At 32.0% G+C, this 18,153-nt stretch overlaps 3 protein-coding genes across 4 annotated transcripts; 2 read left to right on the forward strand and 1 right to left on the reverse strand.

Moving 5' to 3' along the window:
- Positions 1 to 5,113: 5,113 nt before the first annotated feature.
- Positions 5,114 to 10,076, reverse strand: LOC11410825 (7-deoxyloganetin glucosyltransferase). Its single transcript, XM_003608401.4, has 2 exons — positions 9,532 to 10,076; positions 5,114 to 6,271 (listed from the first exon to the last, which is right to left on the reverse strand). Exons 1-2 carry the CDS (start codon positions 10,070 to 10,072, stop codon positions 5,328 to 5,330), a joined length of 1,485 nt encoding a protein of 494 aa, XP_003608449.2. The 5' UTR covers positions 10,073 to 10,076; the 3' UTR covers positions 5,114 to 5,327.
- A 1,584-nt stretch (positions 10,077 to 11,660) lies between these two features.
- Positions 11,661 to 14,502, forward strand: LOC11409802 (metacaspase-1). The gene is made up of 5 exons (XM_003608400.3): positions 11,661 to 12,618; positions 13,034 to 13,364; positions 13,508 to 13,625; positions 13,718 to 13,897; positions 14,257 to 14,502. The coding sequence occupies exons 1-5, from the start codon at positions 12,108 to 12,110 to the stop codon at positions 14,314 to 14,316; spliced, it is 1,200 nt and encodes a 399-aa protein (XP_003608448.2). The 5' UTR covers positions 11,661 to 12,107; the 3' UTR covers positions 14,317 to 14,502.
- A 1,244-nt stretch (positions 14,503 to 15,746) lies between these two features.
- LOC25493264 (metacaspase-3) lies at positions 15,747 to 18,069 on the forward strand. 2 transcript variants are annotated; one of them, XM_013601727.3, is made up of 5 exons: positions 15,747 to 16,210; positions 16,725 to 17,058; positions 17,139 to 17,256; positions 17,486 to 17,683; positions 17,777 to 18,069. In XM_013601727.3, the coding sequence occupies exons 1-5, from the start codon at positions 15,772 to 15,774 to the stop codon at positions 17,834 to 17,836; spliced, it is 1,149 nt and encodes a 382-aa protein (XP_013457181.1). In that variant the 5' UTR covers positions 15,747 to 15,771; the 3' UTR covers positions 17,837 to 18,069. The 2 variants fall into 2 exon arrangements, with proteins under 2 accessions (XP_013457181.1, XP_024638682.1); XM_024782914.2 differs by lacking the exon at positions 17,777 to 18,069 and having other exon boundaries at positions 17,482 to 17,670.
- Positions 18,070 to 18,153: the final 84 nt, after the last annotated feature.

Genomic DNA, 18,153 nt, shown 5'->3' on the forward strand with positions numbered 1-18,153 from the left:
ATAAATTTAGATTCTCTAAAAGGTCACTATCAAAAAAAAGTTTCTCTAAAAAGTCATGTTAAATTTTAAAATAAAACTTAATGTTGTTAACTGATTTATTTGTTAGTCTATTTACGAAAGCTTACCTCACTCGTTACTTGAGTAGCGTAGGTTTTCGTAAGAAATAAAAAATAGATTTGGATCCTCTCTATTTTACTTTTCGTTTTATTTTTCTCTATTTTAAATCTGAATTAGCCATTAAAAATACCACTAACTTTTTTTTTACGATTTTAATTCTTTTTTGCCTCTCAAGTTTGATGGTTGTTATTCTCCTTTGAGAGGATTCTCAATGAAGATATCCCATTTTTTAAAAAATTGTGAAGTAAAATTTTAAACAAACTGACTTTATCATGCTTTAAAAAATATCATAACATATCTTAAAAATGATTATATGGTAAATAATATGACTCTTACCTACATTTATAAAGTAGTTTTTTTTTAGGGAATTTATAAAGTAGGTTAAACTCAAGTTTTGCAAAGTCTAGTACAAACCTAATAATATATGAGAATTACTGTTCCCACATTTGATATGGTTGTGCCACACTAGTAAAATACGATTTTGCCTCTTCGGCAGTTAACTGTCGAGGAATTTGAAATCCGGATGCAGTTAACTGCCGAGGTAAATAATTAAGGGTAATGTTGGTAAAACAACATTTATTGTTGCATTGAACTTTGAAAGTGACAGTTAAATAGAAACAAAAAATTTCTCCAAAAATGACATTTAGAAAGGAACGGAGAGAGTATATGATAATATGACTTTTTATGTGGTGAAACTAGTGCAATACTTATTTATAGCTTATTAATGTTTACGCATTTGATTTATTCGTTATTACATTCCATTTAATTTTGTTATAATCTATGATTCTTTTCTTAAAGCTTTTTTCAAGTAAGACATGTCTGAGGTAGCACAAATTGAAGGGCGTGTTAGGTACTCCGCGTTTAAAAAGACGGTTAAGGTTATGATAACGCCGACGGACTCTCTTGACGATTTGAAGGCACAACTTAACACTTATTTTGAGCATCTTGGTGAAAATCAATATACACGTCACTTGTTTGGTCAAAAGCCATGCATAGACCTAGGAGAAGATAAAGATGAATACGCATGGAAAACGGCAAGTTGTATGCCTTGGCTTATTCGCGACGATAGCGACGTCAGATTTATGTTTCGGAATATGGTGGAAGATAATATATTATATATGTATGTTCGTTCCATATGCAATTGCGTTGAATGTAAGTAGGGATTTAATTTAATGATGTGTAATGAGTTGTTTAATTATGGACACTTAATTATGGACACTTTGTAACGTTTTGATGAATTTCAAACGTTTGTGTAATTTGAATCAAATGTCGGTTTAATTTAATTATGGACAATTGTAAAAGATATTGTATTTATCTTGTTTATGTCCGAGTTTCAATGTTGTATGAATTATTTTTCCTTTGGAAATGCTCTGGTTTAATTACAGGTAAAAACTGGCCGAAAAAATGGCTTGAAAATGTTTAGAATTATGCAGAACCCACTGTCTGCATAATCAGTTTTCCTCGGCAATTAACTGCAGCCGGATTTCAAATTCCTCGACAGTTAAGTGCTGAGGGGGCAAAAATCGTATTTTACTAGTGTGGCACAACCTTATCAAATGTGAGAATAGCAATTTTCATAATATATTCCAACCTATCTAGGTCCAATCTTTTGTGAATTTTAATTAAATTAAAATCGAAGTGTATAAAAAATCCCATTCGAGATCTCAGTTGAATGCATCATATCAGCAGATACAGACCTAAACTAATTAAAAATAAATAAATCGCAGTATGCTATAGAGGATGACAAGGGCCATTATTATGATTAAAGAAAAAGTTGCCCATCAACAACGCTCCAAACTTTATTTCGTCAAAAAATATAACAATCTCCAAAATTTATCCGAAACAGAATAACTAAAGAAGAGTGGTTTAGTTTAGGATCCTAGTTCAACGGACAAATTTCAAAATTGCAAGGTCGGACGTCATGATTCGAGTTCAAATCTGAAACCTCACAGTTGTGTGTGAGTATAATTTCAGTGACTTACCATTCTATATGCACATTGTCACAAACGATATATTTTAAATTCCCAAAACTCAAATCAATACTCAAACAGAGCATATTATATTGTCTTCTCATACTAACGCTAACAAAATGTATGTTTTCTGAGAAAACCCTAAGCTACACTGATGTGGGGTTAAAAAATAAAATAAAATAAATAGAAAAATATTTAAAAAATGATAAATATTGAATTATTCATCATGTATTTCTCTCTTCTCACAATCAATTATTGACACTTGCATGTATTCTTCAATTAAAAATAATTCTTTCCTTTTCCATTTTTTATTTTTTATTTTTTTACTTACTGTATTATTTTATTTACTTTTGCTCCATTCTTCTTCACAGAACTTTCCTATTTATTCTTGTGCATATCGTTATTACACTTATTTTGACGGGCATCCTAATTAATTAGAGATTCGTAGGGTATGCTATTGGCCCAATAACATGCGTGAGTCAACGTAAAATATTATTTTAATATATTGTGGATTGTTTTATTAGGCATTTCTCTCAACAGACTTAATTGTGACACACAAACGCACACATTAATTACACTTTGCTAATAATGCATGCTCGTAGGATATTATGTGAGCCTTATCTTTGATATGTTTATATTATTTTGTTCTTAATCTACCGTGGAAAACAGCATCGATCGATCTTTCCGTCCTACCCCTTTCGGCTGCTTATTGTTGCATGCTTATCTTGCATTCATTATTTTTATGGCTGAAAATCAATTGAACATATTTGTACGAAATTTGATAATTGATTTATTGAATTTGAATCATGAATTAGATGAGTTAAATTAAAGTTAAAAATGAAGTTCGTTAAATAAATAAGTTGAATTTGAGTTAGATATAATTTATCTCATTTAATTCATGAGTTGGCTCAATATATAATTTGTCTCTTATAATTAATTTTTTAAGTATTGTGTATAATTTAATTTTTGTTTAAAATAAACTTGTCTTGGAAGTAAGAATAATGTTGCTAGAAGATGATATTCCTATCCTCGTGAGTTTAACTCACTTATTCAAAGAGTATCACAAACTACATATGTATATTAGGTTAAAATGATGAATTGGAAAACATATTAAAATAGTGAGTCATTAAAAAATAAAACATGATAAAGAGATATGATCATTTTCAAAATATATAATGTAAATCAATTTTTCAAATTTAAGAATAAATTTTGACTATTACTTTCATTCTATCTATTTCTCACGCATCCTATTTTTTTCTTTTCAAAATACATTCGTCGCATGAAGCTCATGAACGAATACGACCTGAGAACCATGTTCTTGATATTTGGTTAGTACTAAAGGATCAATCAAGTTGGACGCTTCTTTGGTTAAATATGTTGAAGAAATTCAGAAAAGTTTGTTCTGGTTCAGGAACTGTGAAGAGATCAGGGCTCTGCTTAAGGAACAAGACGAATAAGTTAATTTAGTTGATCCATGATCTGTTATGTTTTATTTTATTATGTATTTTACGTTGTCAAATTATGTCCCTGATGTATTTGAAATTGTTAAAACACATTTTTGTAGGGTGCAAGTTAGGTTCAGATTATATAATTTGAACCAATTCAACACAGGTTTTTTGTGTGGTCCACATTGCACTGAAAGTTTATGTGGTACATGACACACAAAAACTTCTATAAATTAGCATGCTTGGTTCTTTTGATGTAAAATACAACAAAAAACTATGAAAAATTACTGAAAGGTATGAACACCAAGATGTTGTTATGAGCCAGATCTTGTTGCCTTGGAAATAGAAATATGTCAGTTGGCAAGACGTCATGATCTAACTCAAAACAATTCTCTTAAAACACCTTGCTTTTTCATCATTATGCTGCATATCTGATTATGAAGAGTTTGTTTTGAACTTGATCCAGTTGATTTGCCGATAGAAATATGTCCGTTGGCAGGCCAGTTAGAACAAGTACAAAAGCACATCTTCAAACACCTTTCCATAATTTTTACCACTTCTGTTATTACGTTGTTTTACAGTGTTGAATTATGTTTTGTACCTTTTTTTTTCCCTATGTTATTCATAATGAAAACCCTCAAAAAATCAAACTTAATCACAGTCTGTAACATTTAGATTATACAATCTGAACCCTCCCAAATTGTGTGGACGGTGGCGTTACACCAAAGGTTTTGACGGTTTGTGGTGTGTTTACCGTTTTTTTTTATCAGTGTGAGTTAACTCACGCTGGAATGTTTAAGATTGGTTGAACTGACTTAAAAAGTGATTGAACCGATCTTAAAAATGTTAGCCTGAGTTAACTCACTCTGAAAAAACTCGAGTATTAACTCATGCTGAATTATGGGAATGAGCAAAATCAAAAGTAAGAAGAGCAATTTTTCAAATTTAATGCATATCAAGCACGCTAAATGTGTTTTGTACAATATCAGGACAACAACTTAATTATGCTAATTCTTTTTTTCTTTCTCGAAATGTGGAGGAGAATAACAAACTCAACTTTAGATTTGAAACCTTGCACCAATGCTAAAATGGTTAAAAGGTAGGAGAAAAACAACTCTCATCATCTCAAAGAGACACGCTCACTTTTAAACTTCAACATGATAATACATTAAGCAATTGAACTTATTTATGCTAGATCGTCAAAATTGAAATAGTGGCAATAGTTAATACATCAATTGCTTGTAGAAGAAGCGTTCATAACTATTCCAATTGTCTCTGAGAAGCAATTAACTAACTATTACTATTCTTTCAACTATAATTTCAATCATAACGGGTATCTAGAGGCCAAATTATAATTGAAACAGGAGCATAATCAATACATCAATGGAAGCACGATCTTGTAGAAATTGAAAATGTCAAACATACCAACTTAGAGTTAATAATAGGGTGGTGCAAGAGAGAAACTAGCATGTTAGGATGGTGGCAATGGAACTTGATTTTTATCACCATGCTATGCTATCTATTTTAAATTTTATTTACTGTCAATTTTTGACTGAGTGTATCTAAACATTACTCATTAAATGTTTTCCAACATTTGCAAACAATATCTTAGCTTTTATTTATATTACAAAAGTTAAACACATAAATCATTAGCCAATTAATTAGGTTTAAGTGGTTCATGAGCTTCATCCCAAGACGAATTATTTGACATAATTGACTCATGGTCGAACTCTAGATTTCAATTTCAATTTTGAACGCACACAAAAAAGACACACATAACTCACCGCAACATCTTCTACTTTTCAAATTTCAATTTCAAAACCAAACTATTGTAGTTATTATAAGAAGACCCTCCGATTGATGTAGCAGCCTCAGCCTTACGCTTCAACTCCAAACACTTGTTCCTCATTTCTTTCCCTTTTTCTCCCTTCATAAGTTCCTTCACTAACCCTTCAACTTGCTCTCTATTAACATCACTCTCAATTTCTATTCCAACCCCCCATCTATTACATGCATAAAAACAATTAGTTTGTTGTTCAGCAAAAAAAGGCCAACAAGCCAATGGCACACCCTCACAAATGCTTTCCAATGTTGAGTTCCATCCACAATGAGTTAAAAAGCCTCCAATACATGAATGACTTAGAACTTTCTCTTGTGGGGACCACCCCAAAATTAACCCTCTATTTTCAATTTCTTTCATAAATTCATCATTTGATATCACCTCATCTCCACAATCCACAAGATTAGGTCTAATGACCCATAAGAAATTGTATTTGCTATTGGCTAATCCCCAAGCAAACTCTCTTAATTGCTTGGTAGTCATAATCACTAAGCTCCCAAAATTCACATAAACCACTGAACCTTTGTCTTTTTTATCCAACCAATTCATGCAGTTAACATCTTCCTTCCATAAATTAAAATCAATGGAATCCAATTGATTATTTGAACTTGAATTTGAATTTTTTTTATGCAGCATGGATAATGGACCAATAGGGTAAAGGTGAGGGTATTTCATTTTGATTGCATCTAATACCTCTTGCTCTAATTCTTGGAAAGTGTTAAGAATGACACCTTTTGCATTCATTGCATTGTTCACTGATTCTCTGTTGTAATTGAACATTGTATCATTAGAATTTGTAGTCCTAAAGAAAGTGGGAAGGTCTTTCAGTTTAACACCTCTCATTGCTGGTATCCAATCAACTTCAGTTTCAAGATATCCATCACACACATTCTTCTCATCTAACAATAAAAAAAATGAATAAAAACAATTGATGAGTTTAAACATAGCCAGTACCCTTATATCATATTTGTATAAAGTGAGGGAGACAAATGAAACTGATTAAAGATAACAAACTTATAATGAAAATGTGAAGTTTAAAATCTAATTTTTGGTCCTATAAATACTCAGAGTGATATTTGATATATTGGAGTGCGGATTTAAACCTGCAATTTTTCACTTCACAATGCTTAGTCTGCTCGAGTTTTGTCACTAGGATCTTTTAACCAACAAAATATCCTTGATTATATAACAAACATGTTTCTTCCTTTAATCATTTCCCCTACCTGCGGGTATAAGGCAGTCTGTAGTGTGGTACAGTGGTGGTGAATGTAGTATGGTATTATTGATGATGAAATTTGCACCACTGTACCACATTATGATTAATGTCGTAGTGTGGTTAATTTATTCACCACACCACTATGATTTTGTAATGGAATGTCTGTAAACTATCAAATCCTAGCATGAATTGTGCTAGGGATTTGTTTATTTTACTAAATTTTACCCCTTAAAAAATCAATAAAGTCCGAATCAAGGTTTTTAAACTTGATTTAGATTGAATGAGTTTATAAAAACTCTGCTCGTAAATTCGTATGAGTTTACTTCATATTAAAATAATATAAAATTATTATAAATATGACATATATATTACATAATACCATTTACACATCAATAATTTAAGATTTCAACTTAACTTTTGTGTTTGTCATGTTGATAAACTTGTATTGAACTATATAAATTACCCCACCAAATCATAAAAGCATCTAAAAAACTATAAAAAAACAAGAGTTTCATAACTTTTTAATGTTATTTTTTTTTTTTGAAAGATAACTTTTTAATGTTATTAAAAGTTAAAACTATCTACGCAAATAAAAAGGGTTAATTTCGTTGAATTTGAATTAAATCGAGTTAATTTCATACGATTATGTCCAATTTCAAAGGGTTTACTATGTGCTAACTAACTCGGGTAAAGTCATATTCATCTTCAATTTTCACATATTCAATGTTACTAGCAATTTAACTCAAAATCCATAATAAATAGACGTTAAATCGAGCAATTTTACAAGTTAAAATTCAATTTTAACGAACTAATAGTTTTTATAGATGTAACAATCAATCAAAGGATTCAAGATATATTTCATGTCAAAAATTAAAAGCAAATACACTTTTTACTTGCTATATTTCTTTTTTGTGTTCCGGAGTTCGGCCGAGAGGTAATAAAGTCTGATCAAGAACTGTTTCATTCAAGAATCCAACTCATGTTTTTTTTGAATAATTCATTTTTGGTAGTGCTCATTAACCACTTGAGCCTAATTATTTGATTTTTTTTATGGCTATATTTAATTCTACTACAACTAACATAGGATTTAAATCACAATTTTTTTTAAACTAATTTAATCCTTTTTTCTGATTATTACAATTAAATAAGCTTTCTTATATCTATCCCAAAAAAATGGTATATTCAAAAAATTTATTTAACATCCAATTAACCCGGTGTATCATTTCATGAACTTAAAACACATAATTTGTCGTATTTATTAATGTGGCAACATTAGACTATAAATGTGTTAAATCAAATGATTCATGGTTTATGCTCTTGGCCCAACAAATAAAGGCCATGTGATCTGTCAAGTGCGTTGGAATCCTCCACCAGAAGACTTTATTAAAATCAATGTGGACGGATCTTCTTTTGGTAATCCTGATAATGCAGGTTTTGGAGGTCTTTTGAGAAACAATAGGGGGAATTGGATTCATGGTTTTTCCGGATCTTGTGGAAGAGCTACTAATTTGTTTGCTGAACTTTCAGCTATTTGGAAGGGTCTTCAGTTGGCGTGGGATCTTGGTTATAGATCTATCATCATGGAATCTGACTCTCAAGTAGCTTTGGATCTTATTCTTGATACTAAACAAAAGGACTTTCATCCTCATGCATCTTTGCTTTCTCTCATTAGGAAGCTTTCTTCTCTTCCATGGGTGGTCTATTTAGTCATACTTTGAGAGAAGGGAACGAATGTGCTGACTGGTTGGCTAAATTTGGTGCAACTAATACTGACTCCTTGAAGATGTGGACTTCTCCTCCATCTCAATTGGATATCATCATGCTTGCGGATACCTCTGGGGTATTTAGGCAGCGGATTGGCTAGTTTGGTTTTCTTGTCTTTTAATTTCCTCTTCATCAAAAAAAAAATCAAATGATTCATAGCATGGGTGACAAAAAAAAATCTGTATTTGCGTGTATCCGCAAATAAAATTCGTTATGAATAAGGGGTGAGTATGTTAATGGATATTCGTGGCTAAAATAAATAGATACTTCAACTACTCGTTACTTAATGAATATGGATTCAAATTCAATGATACTCGTGCCAACAATTATCCATACCCGTTGAAATATTAAATTAATTACCTAAATATCCTTAGTTAAATATAAAAGTTACCTTTCAAATTTAGTCGAAAAAAGATACTATTTACGTTCTTCCTTCTCCTTCAAATCTCTCATTGCTTCACTATAACTCAGATTTTATGTTTTTTCTCAATGTGACGAACTTTTTTTTTTCGTTAGAAATGACATGCATGGATATTATTATGTTTTGATAAAAAGACGAAAACAAATGTGATAAATAATTGCTGTTAAATTTTAGGAAATTAAAAAAAAATACAAAAATTCTTTTTTTAAAAAAGAAATTGTCATTCATGGATATCATAAAATACCCGCGGGTTCCTCAAAATTTTGTTGATTACCCGCACAAATATGAGTGGAAAAACATATATATATATATATATATATATATATATATATATATATATAGGGTCATGCTAACCGGTGCCCTCGGGGCACTGGTTAAGCATACAAAAAAGGAAATTCTTACCATAAAAGGAAGTTTTGTTGACTTATTTATGGATTAATTAAACAATTTTTAATAATTAACATATAATTTCCCTTTTTATTATCCGTAACCAGTGTCCGGGAGCACCGGTTAGCATTTCCCGTTAAATTATTACATCTAATAGAAGGTGCTCTGAGAAAGCGCCTTATAATGTGATTTGATTCTCATGCATGTGTAAAAAAAAATTGATTGAAAATAATGGCAGAGTTTTGTAACAAAAACTGAAAACAAACAAAAAACACACAAATAGATGAGTCATTTAATATTAGAAAACTATATCCAGAGAAATACGTAAATTTCAATATAAGAGGAGGCAATATTAATTAAATAAATTGTACCTTTAAGTGGAAAATAGCCTCTTTTCTGAAGCTCATCAAAGTTAATATACCCCAACATACCACATCCACTAGGAGTATATAACATGAACTCAGGAATATTGAATTCTTGTGCAACTTTCAAAGTAAAATTCATCACACCATCAGAAACTATGCATGTAACAGGAGGCACATCTTCATTTTCTGAAGAAACAAACTTTGCTATAAGATTTCTGAATGAAATCAACCCACCAATAGGCATTGCACTGCACAAATCTGGTAGGTCCATTATTCCACGTTGATTTTCTGGTGGCAAACCATCAGATATGGTCTCAAACCGAAAATCTGGAAGACCCTTTAAGGAATTTTGGCCACTAGATTGTAACAAACGATCAAAGTTGAATTGTGTGTGGACAAAGGTGATGAAAAAACCACTATGATGAAGGAGTTTTGCTAGTTTTAGCATTGGGTTTATGTGACCTTGTGCTGGGAGTGGAACACAAACCACATGGGGTCTTGATGGTTCCATTTTGTTATTGATGGTCTCAACTTCAATTGTGTTCATACAAATTTATGTTTATTGTTATTTATATATATATATATATATATATATATATATATATTGTTATGCATAGTAAATGTTTTTATATGTATTTATTTAATTAGCACTCTTGTTTTATTGTTTGACTTTAGTATGAGGTAATTTTATATGACTGAAAAGAAAAAGACAGATCAAATAAATACAAATAGATGATATAAGCAATGCAGGCATTGAATATACAAATAACTAACATGTCATTGTCATGTGGGGCTGGGTTGATTCCTTCTGTTACATAATTTTAAGGTGACTAGTTGGCTAGGGTGAAACACAATGAATGATACCTCTCATGTGATAAGATCATCATCCATTGAAAATGAGAGAGAAAGAGAGTATACAATGAAATAGAAATATAAATGAGATTTTAAGGATAGAGATTTCAGAAACATGAGAGAACGTGGAAAAAAAATTCTAAGAATACATTCTTGTAGCAATAAATGAATATGATATGAGAGTCTATTGAAATCTTCACCGGTCAAAGGAGAGAAAAAGAGAGTTTACAATGAAACAAAGAAGAAAAGAAAATGAGATTTAAGGGTGGAGTTTTAGACACGTGAGAGAGATGAGAATACATTATCATAAAATGGGAATGGATCATCTCATGTGACATGATGGTCCATCTTAAAATGAATTAAGGAATAGGTTTCGATCTTTATATTATTTCAATTTCAATCAAGTAAGGACTAGATCAAGAAGTTTGTGTGAATTAAGGTATGTTTGAATTGATTTATTTAAAACATCGTATTCATAAGTTATTTTCAGTTTATTATTATAAGTTTTTCATAATTGTTCATAAACATTTCGCCATTACAGGCAGGCCTTATGCTTAGAGGTTGTATAACATGATAAAATATTCATCATACCTGAGACTAAGTCAAAAGGACTTATGCTGTTTGGTTCCACGTTGAGTTCACTAGTTTAGCATCCCAATGCCAATTTGAAGGTGATATTAAGAAGCTACATTTCCAAGCTTCTGCCCAAACGCACGTTATATGATATATTGCCGTGAAAACAAACACATACGTAGATCTCGTGTTGGCCGAGTTATAGCCATGCCATGGAAGGGTGTTTGGTCCATCATCTATATGTTCGGAAAAATATTACAAAAAGAGGAGGATTCCATGAGAGAAAGAGATGGGATTCATCTACCTTTCATAGAAACATCCGACCTTGAACACGACACATTGCCGGCTTATGTCACAAAAGTTCCACGCCCGGACAGATTTCTATTTTGGTAAAGCTTCTAATATTCTTTGAATCCAAGGAATCAAGCCAAGTTGTAAGGCATGCTTCTTTAGAATCTTTTGGGTATAAAAACAAAGGAAAACAATACATTTTGAGCAACTAAAGATATTAAATGTCAAGGGTATCTGGTTCTTGCTTCTTTAAATTGTGAGGAATATCGAACAGAAGCATATCTTTCACTTAGACACAAATAAGATACACCATTGAAAACACATATTCTGATTTTCCACTCATTTTTTTACTTTCTCCATCTCTTCAATTAAAAGTGAGCACTTGCATCCCATATTTTTAAACCTTTGTAACTAGAACTTTTCGCTATAATTATGGAATAATTTCTGGTTTGAAGTTTAGTCACATTTAAAGCATCTTGTTCTCAAAATCGAACTCAAATCACGTTGAGAGTCACAAATTACACGAGAAACATAAAAATATGTTTATAAGTAGGAGGCATCCCCTACTTTGTAAACCAGTTTTGTATGGTTGATTTAGATTGAACACAAATTTTAAGATAATTTCAGAATATATTCGACATCAGTTGGGCCATCAACTTTGGATCACTCGGGTCAAGTTTCAAATGTCCAATCCTAAGAGCCAAGGGAATGTTGAGAGTCCACATAATATGAAAAGTGACTTGAAAATATGTTCATATAAGTGTACAACACAAATTTGAAATTAGTCCCAAAACAAATTCTAACATACATTTCAGTGTGTCTTTGTGCCTACAAATCTGCATTATAAATATCTTGATGCTGCATGCATGCTATCTGGGCTCACACTGCAAACAATGGAAGTTACATCCAAATACAGAAGATACAAAAAGGGTGATTTATCTCCTACAAACACTACTGTGCATGTTTGCAATGCTTGCAGAAACATTTGCAGTTCTCATCACCAAAGTGGAGAAACAAAAGCACCCTGCAGAGGTTGTTGTTGCTTTCTATGTAATATTTGTAATTCAGCTTTGGAACATGGGAAATCAAGGGAAAACTGCCTGGTTGGTTCGGTGAAAAAAATCGGAAGCAAATTGTTCAAACTTGACAATTCAAATAAAAATGGAAATTTTCTTGGTTGGTCATCATCACCATCTCCTTCAATTGCATTTCCCTCATCTTTTCCAAGAAGATATAACAAGCGTGCCGTTCTCTGTGGAGTTTCTTATTCAACAAGAAAATTCAGGCTTAAGGGAACCATTAATGATACCAATAACATGAGAGAGCTTCTGATTAAGAATTTTAAGTTTCCAAATCAATGCATAAGAGTCCTTACAGGTATGACTATAAACTTTTATCTTACAATATTATAATTGAGTGAACGGTAACTTTGGTTCTTGAATGTGTCCGGTGGATTCATTATAGTAACTGAATTAACCAAAATTACAAAAAAAATCCCATGTGTCTAGTTAGTCAGTTTGATTCTCAAATGAGATTTCTCGAAAGTTTGTTGTTTGTTTGATACTTAAATGTTTCCTGTATTAGTCAGTTCGGTCCATCAAATTACTAACAGTAGATTTACTCAATAATCAAACAAACTTACATAATTTGTATTCATCATGGTCACTATACCACTAAAATGTTCCTTAATAAGAAGATCTCATATATGGTCTAAGCTACATGCTTAACCTCCACATTGTGCTACAAACTAATTAATTAATCATATTTGTAAACTAAAACGAATTTTACGCAGAACAAGAGCAGAATGTCGATTTAATACCAACGAAACACAACATATTGGAGTCCTTAAGGTGGCTTGTGAAAGACTGTGAGGCAGGAGACTCTTTAGTATTTTACTTTTCAGGACATGGCTTGCAACAACCAGATTTCAAAGAAGATGAAATTGATGGGTTTGATGAGACTCTTTGTCCTGTTGATTTCATTAAAGAAGGAATGATTTCCGACAATGAAATAAATTCTACCATTGTTTGGCCACTCAAAAAAGGTGTCACACTTCATGCTATTGTTGATGCTTGTCATAGTGGAACAATTCTTGATCTTTTACATGTCTACAACTATCAAAGGTAGTCTAATTTTATGGTACCCTAAAATGAATAGAGAAAAAAAAAATCAATAGATAATATCTCGACACGCTTTTTATTTGTAATACATGTAAATATAATATCAACCGTTGATTTGTTCAGCGATAATCGATATTATCTTGCAGTGGCATTTGGGAGGATAACAAGCCCCCTTCTAGAGACCCTATAAGAAAACATACAAGTGGTGGATTGGCTATTTGTCTCAGTGCTTGTGAGGATAACCAAATGGCTGCTGATAGTGCAGTAAGAATAAATTAATCTTGTTGTTTAATTTTCTTATATATATACAAGTATATGAATATGTCAATGCAATGAAATTAATTCAATAAACGTAGGTTTTTGGTGGAAAGGGAATGAATGGTGTTCTGACTTATCTATTCACAAAAACAATTAGAGAATACCCTCGTGGAATTACTTATAGAGGTCTACTGGCAAAAATGCATGAAGAAATTAAAAAAATTAACAGAAACAGATCATTCAGTTACCGCATCTTGCACCGTAAAATTATCGCACAGGTTGGATTCCATCACTAGATAATTTGTTTATATTAATCTTTTTTGTTTACCATGTGCTCTAATTACGAGAGATGTATCATGCATGTAAGTTAATGTTATGTTATTGTTTTCACAACCAATGTTATGGTTGACATTTTATCCCCAATTTGTAAACAAAACCGAGTAAAGAACCATTTTAGTCCTTCCTCCCAGTCCAATTTGGTCCATGACAAAAAATAATATTTTTGATTCATTATAACAAAAGGACTAATTAACTTGGTTTTTTTTCCCTACAAAATATAAGATAAGTATTAGTCAAAAACAACTACTTATTTATGATGAAGATTATAACGATGAAAATGAATGCATGCATGTTGCAGGATCCTCTTTTATCATCATCTGAGAGATTTGATGTTTCTACAACAATATTCACATTGTGACCATGAGGATACAAGTTAATTGCAATTTGCAAGCCCTTGATTTGGAACTGGACAGACTGAACTTGTAGTATTTTTTTTTTTAAAAAAAAAACCTGAATCAATGTTCGTATTCAATTTCAACCGTAGGTAGCATCAATAACTTTGATGTTGTATAGTGTCATGTTGTGTTTACTTTTTGTGATTGCATGTGGCAAATGATTGCAACATTATTAAGGAATATAAATTCCAAAATGCGTTTCCTAATTTGTTACTTTTTGCTTATATCACCACCACCAAACAAACAGTAAATACAGAAATTAGATGCTATATTCTTTCCAAAACTAATATATTTAAAACTTTCATGCATGATGTTAATTCTTCTCAAACCTATATACAACAAAGTACAGACACGAAATTTCATTTGGATACAAACTTAACTAATTTTCCAAATAACGTAGTAACTATTATGGACCGTTCAATCTAAAATGAATGGTAGAAATGTAAAACTATGAAAACTTGTACTGCGTAATTGAAGCCGTTAGATCGCAGATCAACAATTGAGATTGAAAACAGCGTGATTTAATTACTACATCGGATCTCGGTCCCACCTTCAATTATAAACAAAAATTCATAATTTTTCATTCTAACTTGAAACCTCAGTATTTTTGTGGGACTTACATTCTCTTGCAAAAGCAAAAACAACCATAGTTCTTAAAGCACCTCCAATTACGCAACCTTTCGCGATGGCTTGAGTGGCCTTCACAATGTCACATGAATCTAAAACAATCAATTCATTATTTACTTCAATCATGCAACTTTAAAAAACACATATTCGAACCCACAACTTTTTAAACTTAAGGACTCACAAAAAACTCAAGACAATGCTCATATTCTTTCTTGTCTATGCACTTCAAGTTCATTAAAGTACGCAGTTACAACGAGACAGATTTAGAGCCAAACCTCGCAATGCACTCTTCCACATTTTGCACAATTGAGCTTGTTGCATGGATTATATATGGATGGTCTGTCTGACTCTGACCAATCTATGATTGACTGCTGTATCATCTTCTAATTACTCAATTATGCAAAACTGTAAGATTAGAATAGTTCATTCTTCATAAACTTTTTCGGGTGTTGTCTCTAATTGACTATAAGACTTAGGTTTTTTCCAATAAACTCAACCATACATTTTACATGCGAATGTCAAGCTTTACGGTACATTACATAAATATGTATGCTAAATTTCATGGATTCCTTATTCTTGATTCTTCATCTCAACAATAATTGTCCATAGACAGAAAAACAAGTCAAGATATATTCACTCTCCACTAGATAAAGTCATTAGAATCCTATTCTAAATAGACTTAACTGAAGTTAATGTACACTTTCTCTAAACTGTTTTCTATTATCCATTCATAATTTATAAGCCTCACTTTCATTGGCTATACCTTCAAACAAGAAAAGAAAATTATCACAATGGCAAGTAAACAACATAGATGTAACCAATGTGGAACAATGCTGGTGGTTCCAATAGAAGTCCAAGCCTTTAAATGTTCAATGTGCAATGGCATCACACATGTTCAATCCATAAATCAAGCCTATAACTCTCTTAATCATATTGCAGGTCTATTTAGAGGCTTCATGAATACTATAACAACTAGCTCAGCAATTAACAGCAACTCAAGTAATTATGGGACAACTCATTTTGGGTATTATCATCAGCCTCAGCCACTAAGGCCTTCATACCCTTTGATTCCTCCTTCTCCATATGGTTCCAAAAGGGCAGTTTTGTGTGGAATTTGCTACCATGGGAGGAGTTACAAGCTTAAGGGCTCCATCAATGATGTAAAGTGTATGAAGTACTTTCTGATTAAGGAGTTTGGGTTTCCAAGTGACTCCATTCTCATCCTCACAGGTACTATCACCTTATAAACATGATATTTATTTACATTTAGCATCAAATGTCCATAAATATATGTGATAAGAACATGCAGATTTGATCCCAGAGTTCGGCCAATTGTGCCTATGTCTCTGACTGCAAAGCGGTACGGTACCTTTATACTATTCAAGCTTAGAGTTTACATATTACAATTTGTTTTTAAATACTACGGTCCAATTTACAAGATTACTCCTGACCTATAGCGGGGCGCCAGCTCGAGCTACCTGGTCATTTATTAGTAAACAATGAGCCATACGCAACAATAAATTATTTAGGTTGTTTGTCGCCAAAATATTGTGTGGTTAATGATCTTAGTCATCGGATCAAGATGAGGCAACTCACATGATATTTTAACTGCATCTAATCCAAATCCGATCACAAAAACAAAGAACAAAGTTTGAATTTTGAAATGATACTAGCATGAGTATCATCTATTAGGCAATGTAAGATCACTTCAGTCTTTATATGAACATTGAAAACCTACCTGCAGATGATAGGGAAGAAAGAAATCCACTAAAAATACCTACGAAATATAATATTCAAATGGCTTTAAGGTGGTTGATGGAGGGTAGCAAATCAGGGGACTCATTGGTGTTCCATTACTCAGGACATGGCACACAGGAAGTGAACATGAATGAGATTGATGATAGGTATGATAATGCAATTTGTCCTGTTGATCATGAGCACAAGGGGAAGATGCTGAATAATGAGATTAATGCAACAATTGTTAGGCCACTACCATTTGGTGCTAAACTTCATGCCATTATTGATGCATGTCACAGTGGGAATGTTCTTGATTTATCATTTGTGTGCAAGATGAACAGGTAAGTTTATGAATAATGCTTATTTAGTGAAGTATTAAGTGTTGATACTCTTTTCTTGTGAGCTGAATCTATTTTAACAGGGAAGGGTATTATACATGGGAGGATAATACAAATTCAAGAAATTATGAAGGCACAAAAGGAGGGGTAGCAATTTGTATTTCAGCTTGTGATGATGATCAAGTCTCTGTAGATACCTCGGTTAGTAATCATTTTTCTCTTTCATATATTTGTGCAATGTCTTACTTTTTTTAAGGTATGTTTGGATTGCTAGTAAAGAGAGTGAAATAGAATGAAATAGTCGATAAAAACATGAATGTTATCTTGGTTTATTTTATTCCATTTCATTCCACCCTATACCAGCAATTCAAACATACCGATTCGTTGGAAAAAGAGATTGATGAACTTATTTGTGGTTTGATATAGACAGGCCTTAAGTGGAAAAGAAGTTACAGGTGCCTTGACTTATAGTTTCATCCAAACAGTGCAAAATGAACCTGGATTGACCTATGGTCACTTGCTTAGTACCATGCGTTCTACCATTCATGGCACTAAAACAGGCATAGTTGCTCTAAATGGTCCAATTGCTTCATTTTTAAATAAACTACTTGGCCTCCGCATCAAACAGGTATTTTATTATGAGTTTCGTATTATTAATATTTTACTATGAAGTATGAAGATGATGCTACAAAATGATTTGGATTTGGATTTGGATTTGCAGGAGGCACAATTATCATCCTCGGAGTTGTTTGACATGTATAAAAAGCAGTTTATACTATGATATGGTATATTCTCACCATCACAGAATAGTGATATATTGGAGAATCTTGAATACTACCATTTAAGGTTGTTATATAATATAGCTCTTGATAATGTTGCACTTTACCACCATCACAGAAACTAAGGTTCCTTTTTTGTCTTTAAACTTGAAATAAAAGCCATCTAAAATAAATATATACAGCCTTTGAATGAGTGTTTGATTAAATGACTTTGAATGAATGTTTGATTATATGACTTAGACAAGAGAAAGAAGATTCCAACCTTTTTTATTATTTGGTAGTTTCTTCTTCTGTCAATTTATTTCTCCACTAGTTTGTT

The sequence above is a fragment of the Medicago truncatula genome, chromosome 4, assembly GCF_003473485.1.
Source record: "Medicago truncatula cultivar Jemalong A17 chromosome 4, MtrunA17r5.0-ANR, whole genome shotgun sequence".
Taxonomy (NCBI): domain Eukaryota; kingdom Viridiplantae; phylum Streptophyta; class Magnoliopsida; order Fabales; family Fabaceae; genus Medicago; species Medicago truncatula.

Coding starts and splice junctions, on each gene's coding strand:
- LOC11409802 (XM_003608400.3), top strand. CDS start 12,108: ATGCTATCTGGGCTCACACTGCAAACAATGGAAGTTACATCCAAATAC. Junction 12,619..13,033: donor ATGCATAAGAGTCCTTACAG/GTATGACTATAA, acceptor AATTTTACGCAG/AACAAGAGCAGAATGTCGAT. Junction 13,626..13,717: donor AAATGGCTGCTGATAGTGCA/GTAAGAATAAAT, acceptor CAATAAACGTAG/GTTTTTGGTGGAAAGGGAAT.
- LOC11410825 (XM_003608401.4), bottom strand. CDS start 10,072: ATGAACACAATTGAAGTTGAGACCATCAATAACAAAATGGAACCATCA. Junction 6,272..9,531: donor AGGCTATTTTCCACTTAAAG/GTACAATTTATT, acceptor TTTTATTGTTAG/ATGAGAAGAATGTGTGTGAT.
- LOC25493264 (XM_013601727.3), top strand. CDS start 15,772: ATGGCAAGTAAACAACATAGATGTAACCAATGTGGAACAATGCTGGTG. Junction 17,257..17,485: donor AAGTCTCTGTAGATACCTCG/GTTAGTAATCAT, acceptor TGATATAGACAG/GCCTTAAGTGGAAAAGAAGT. Junction 17,684..17,776: donor TTGGCCTCCGCATCAAACAG/GTATTTTATTAT, acceptor TTGGATTTGCAG/GAGGCACAATTATCATCCTC.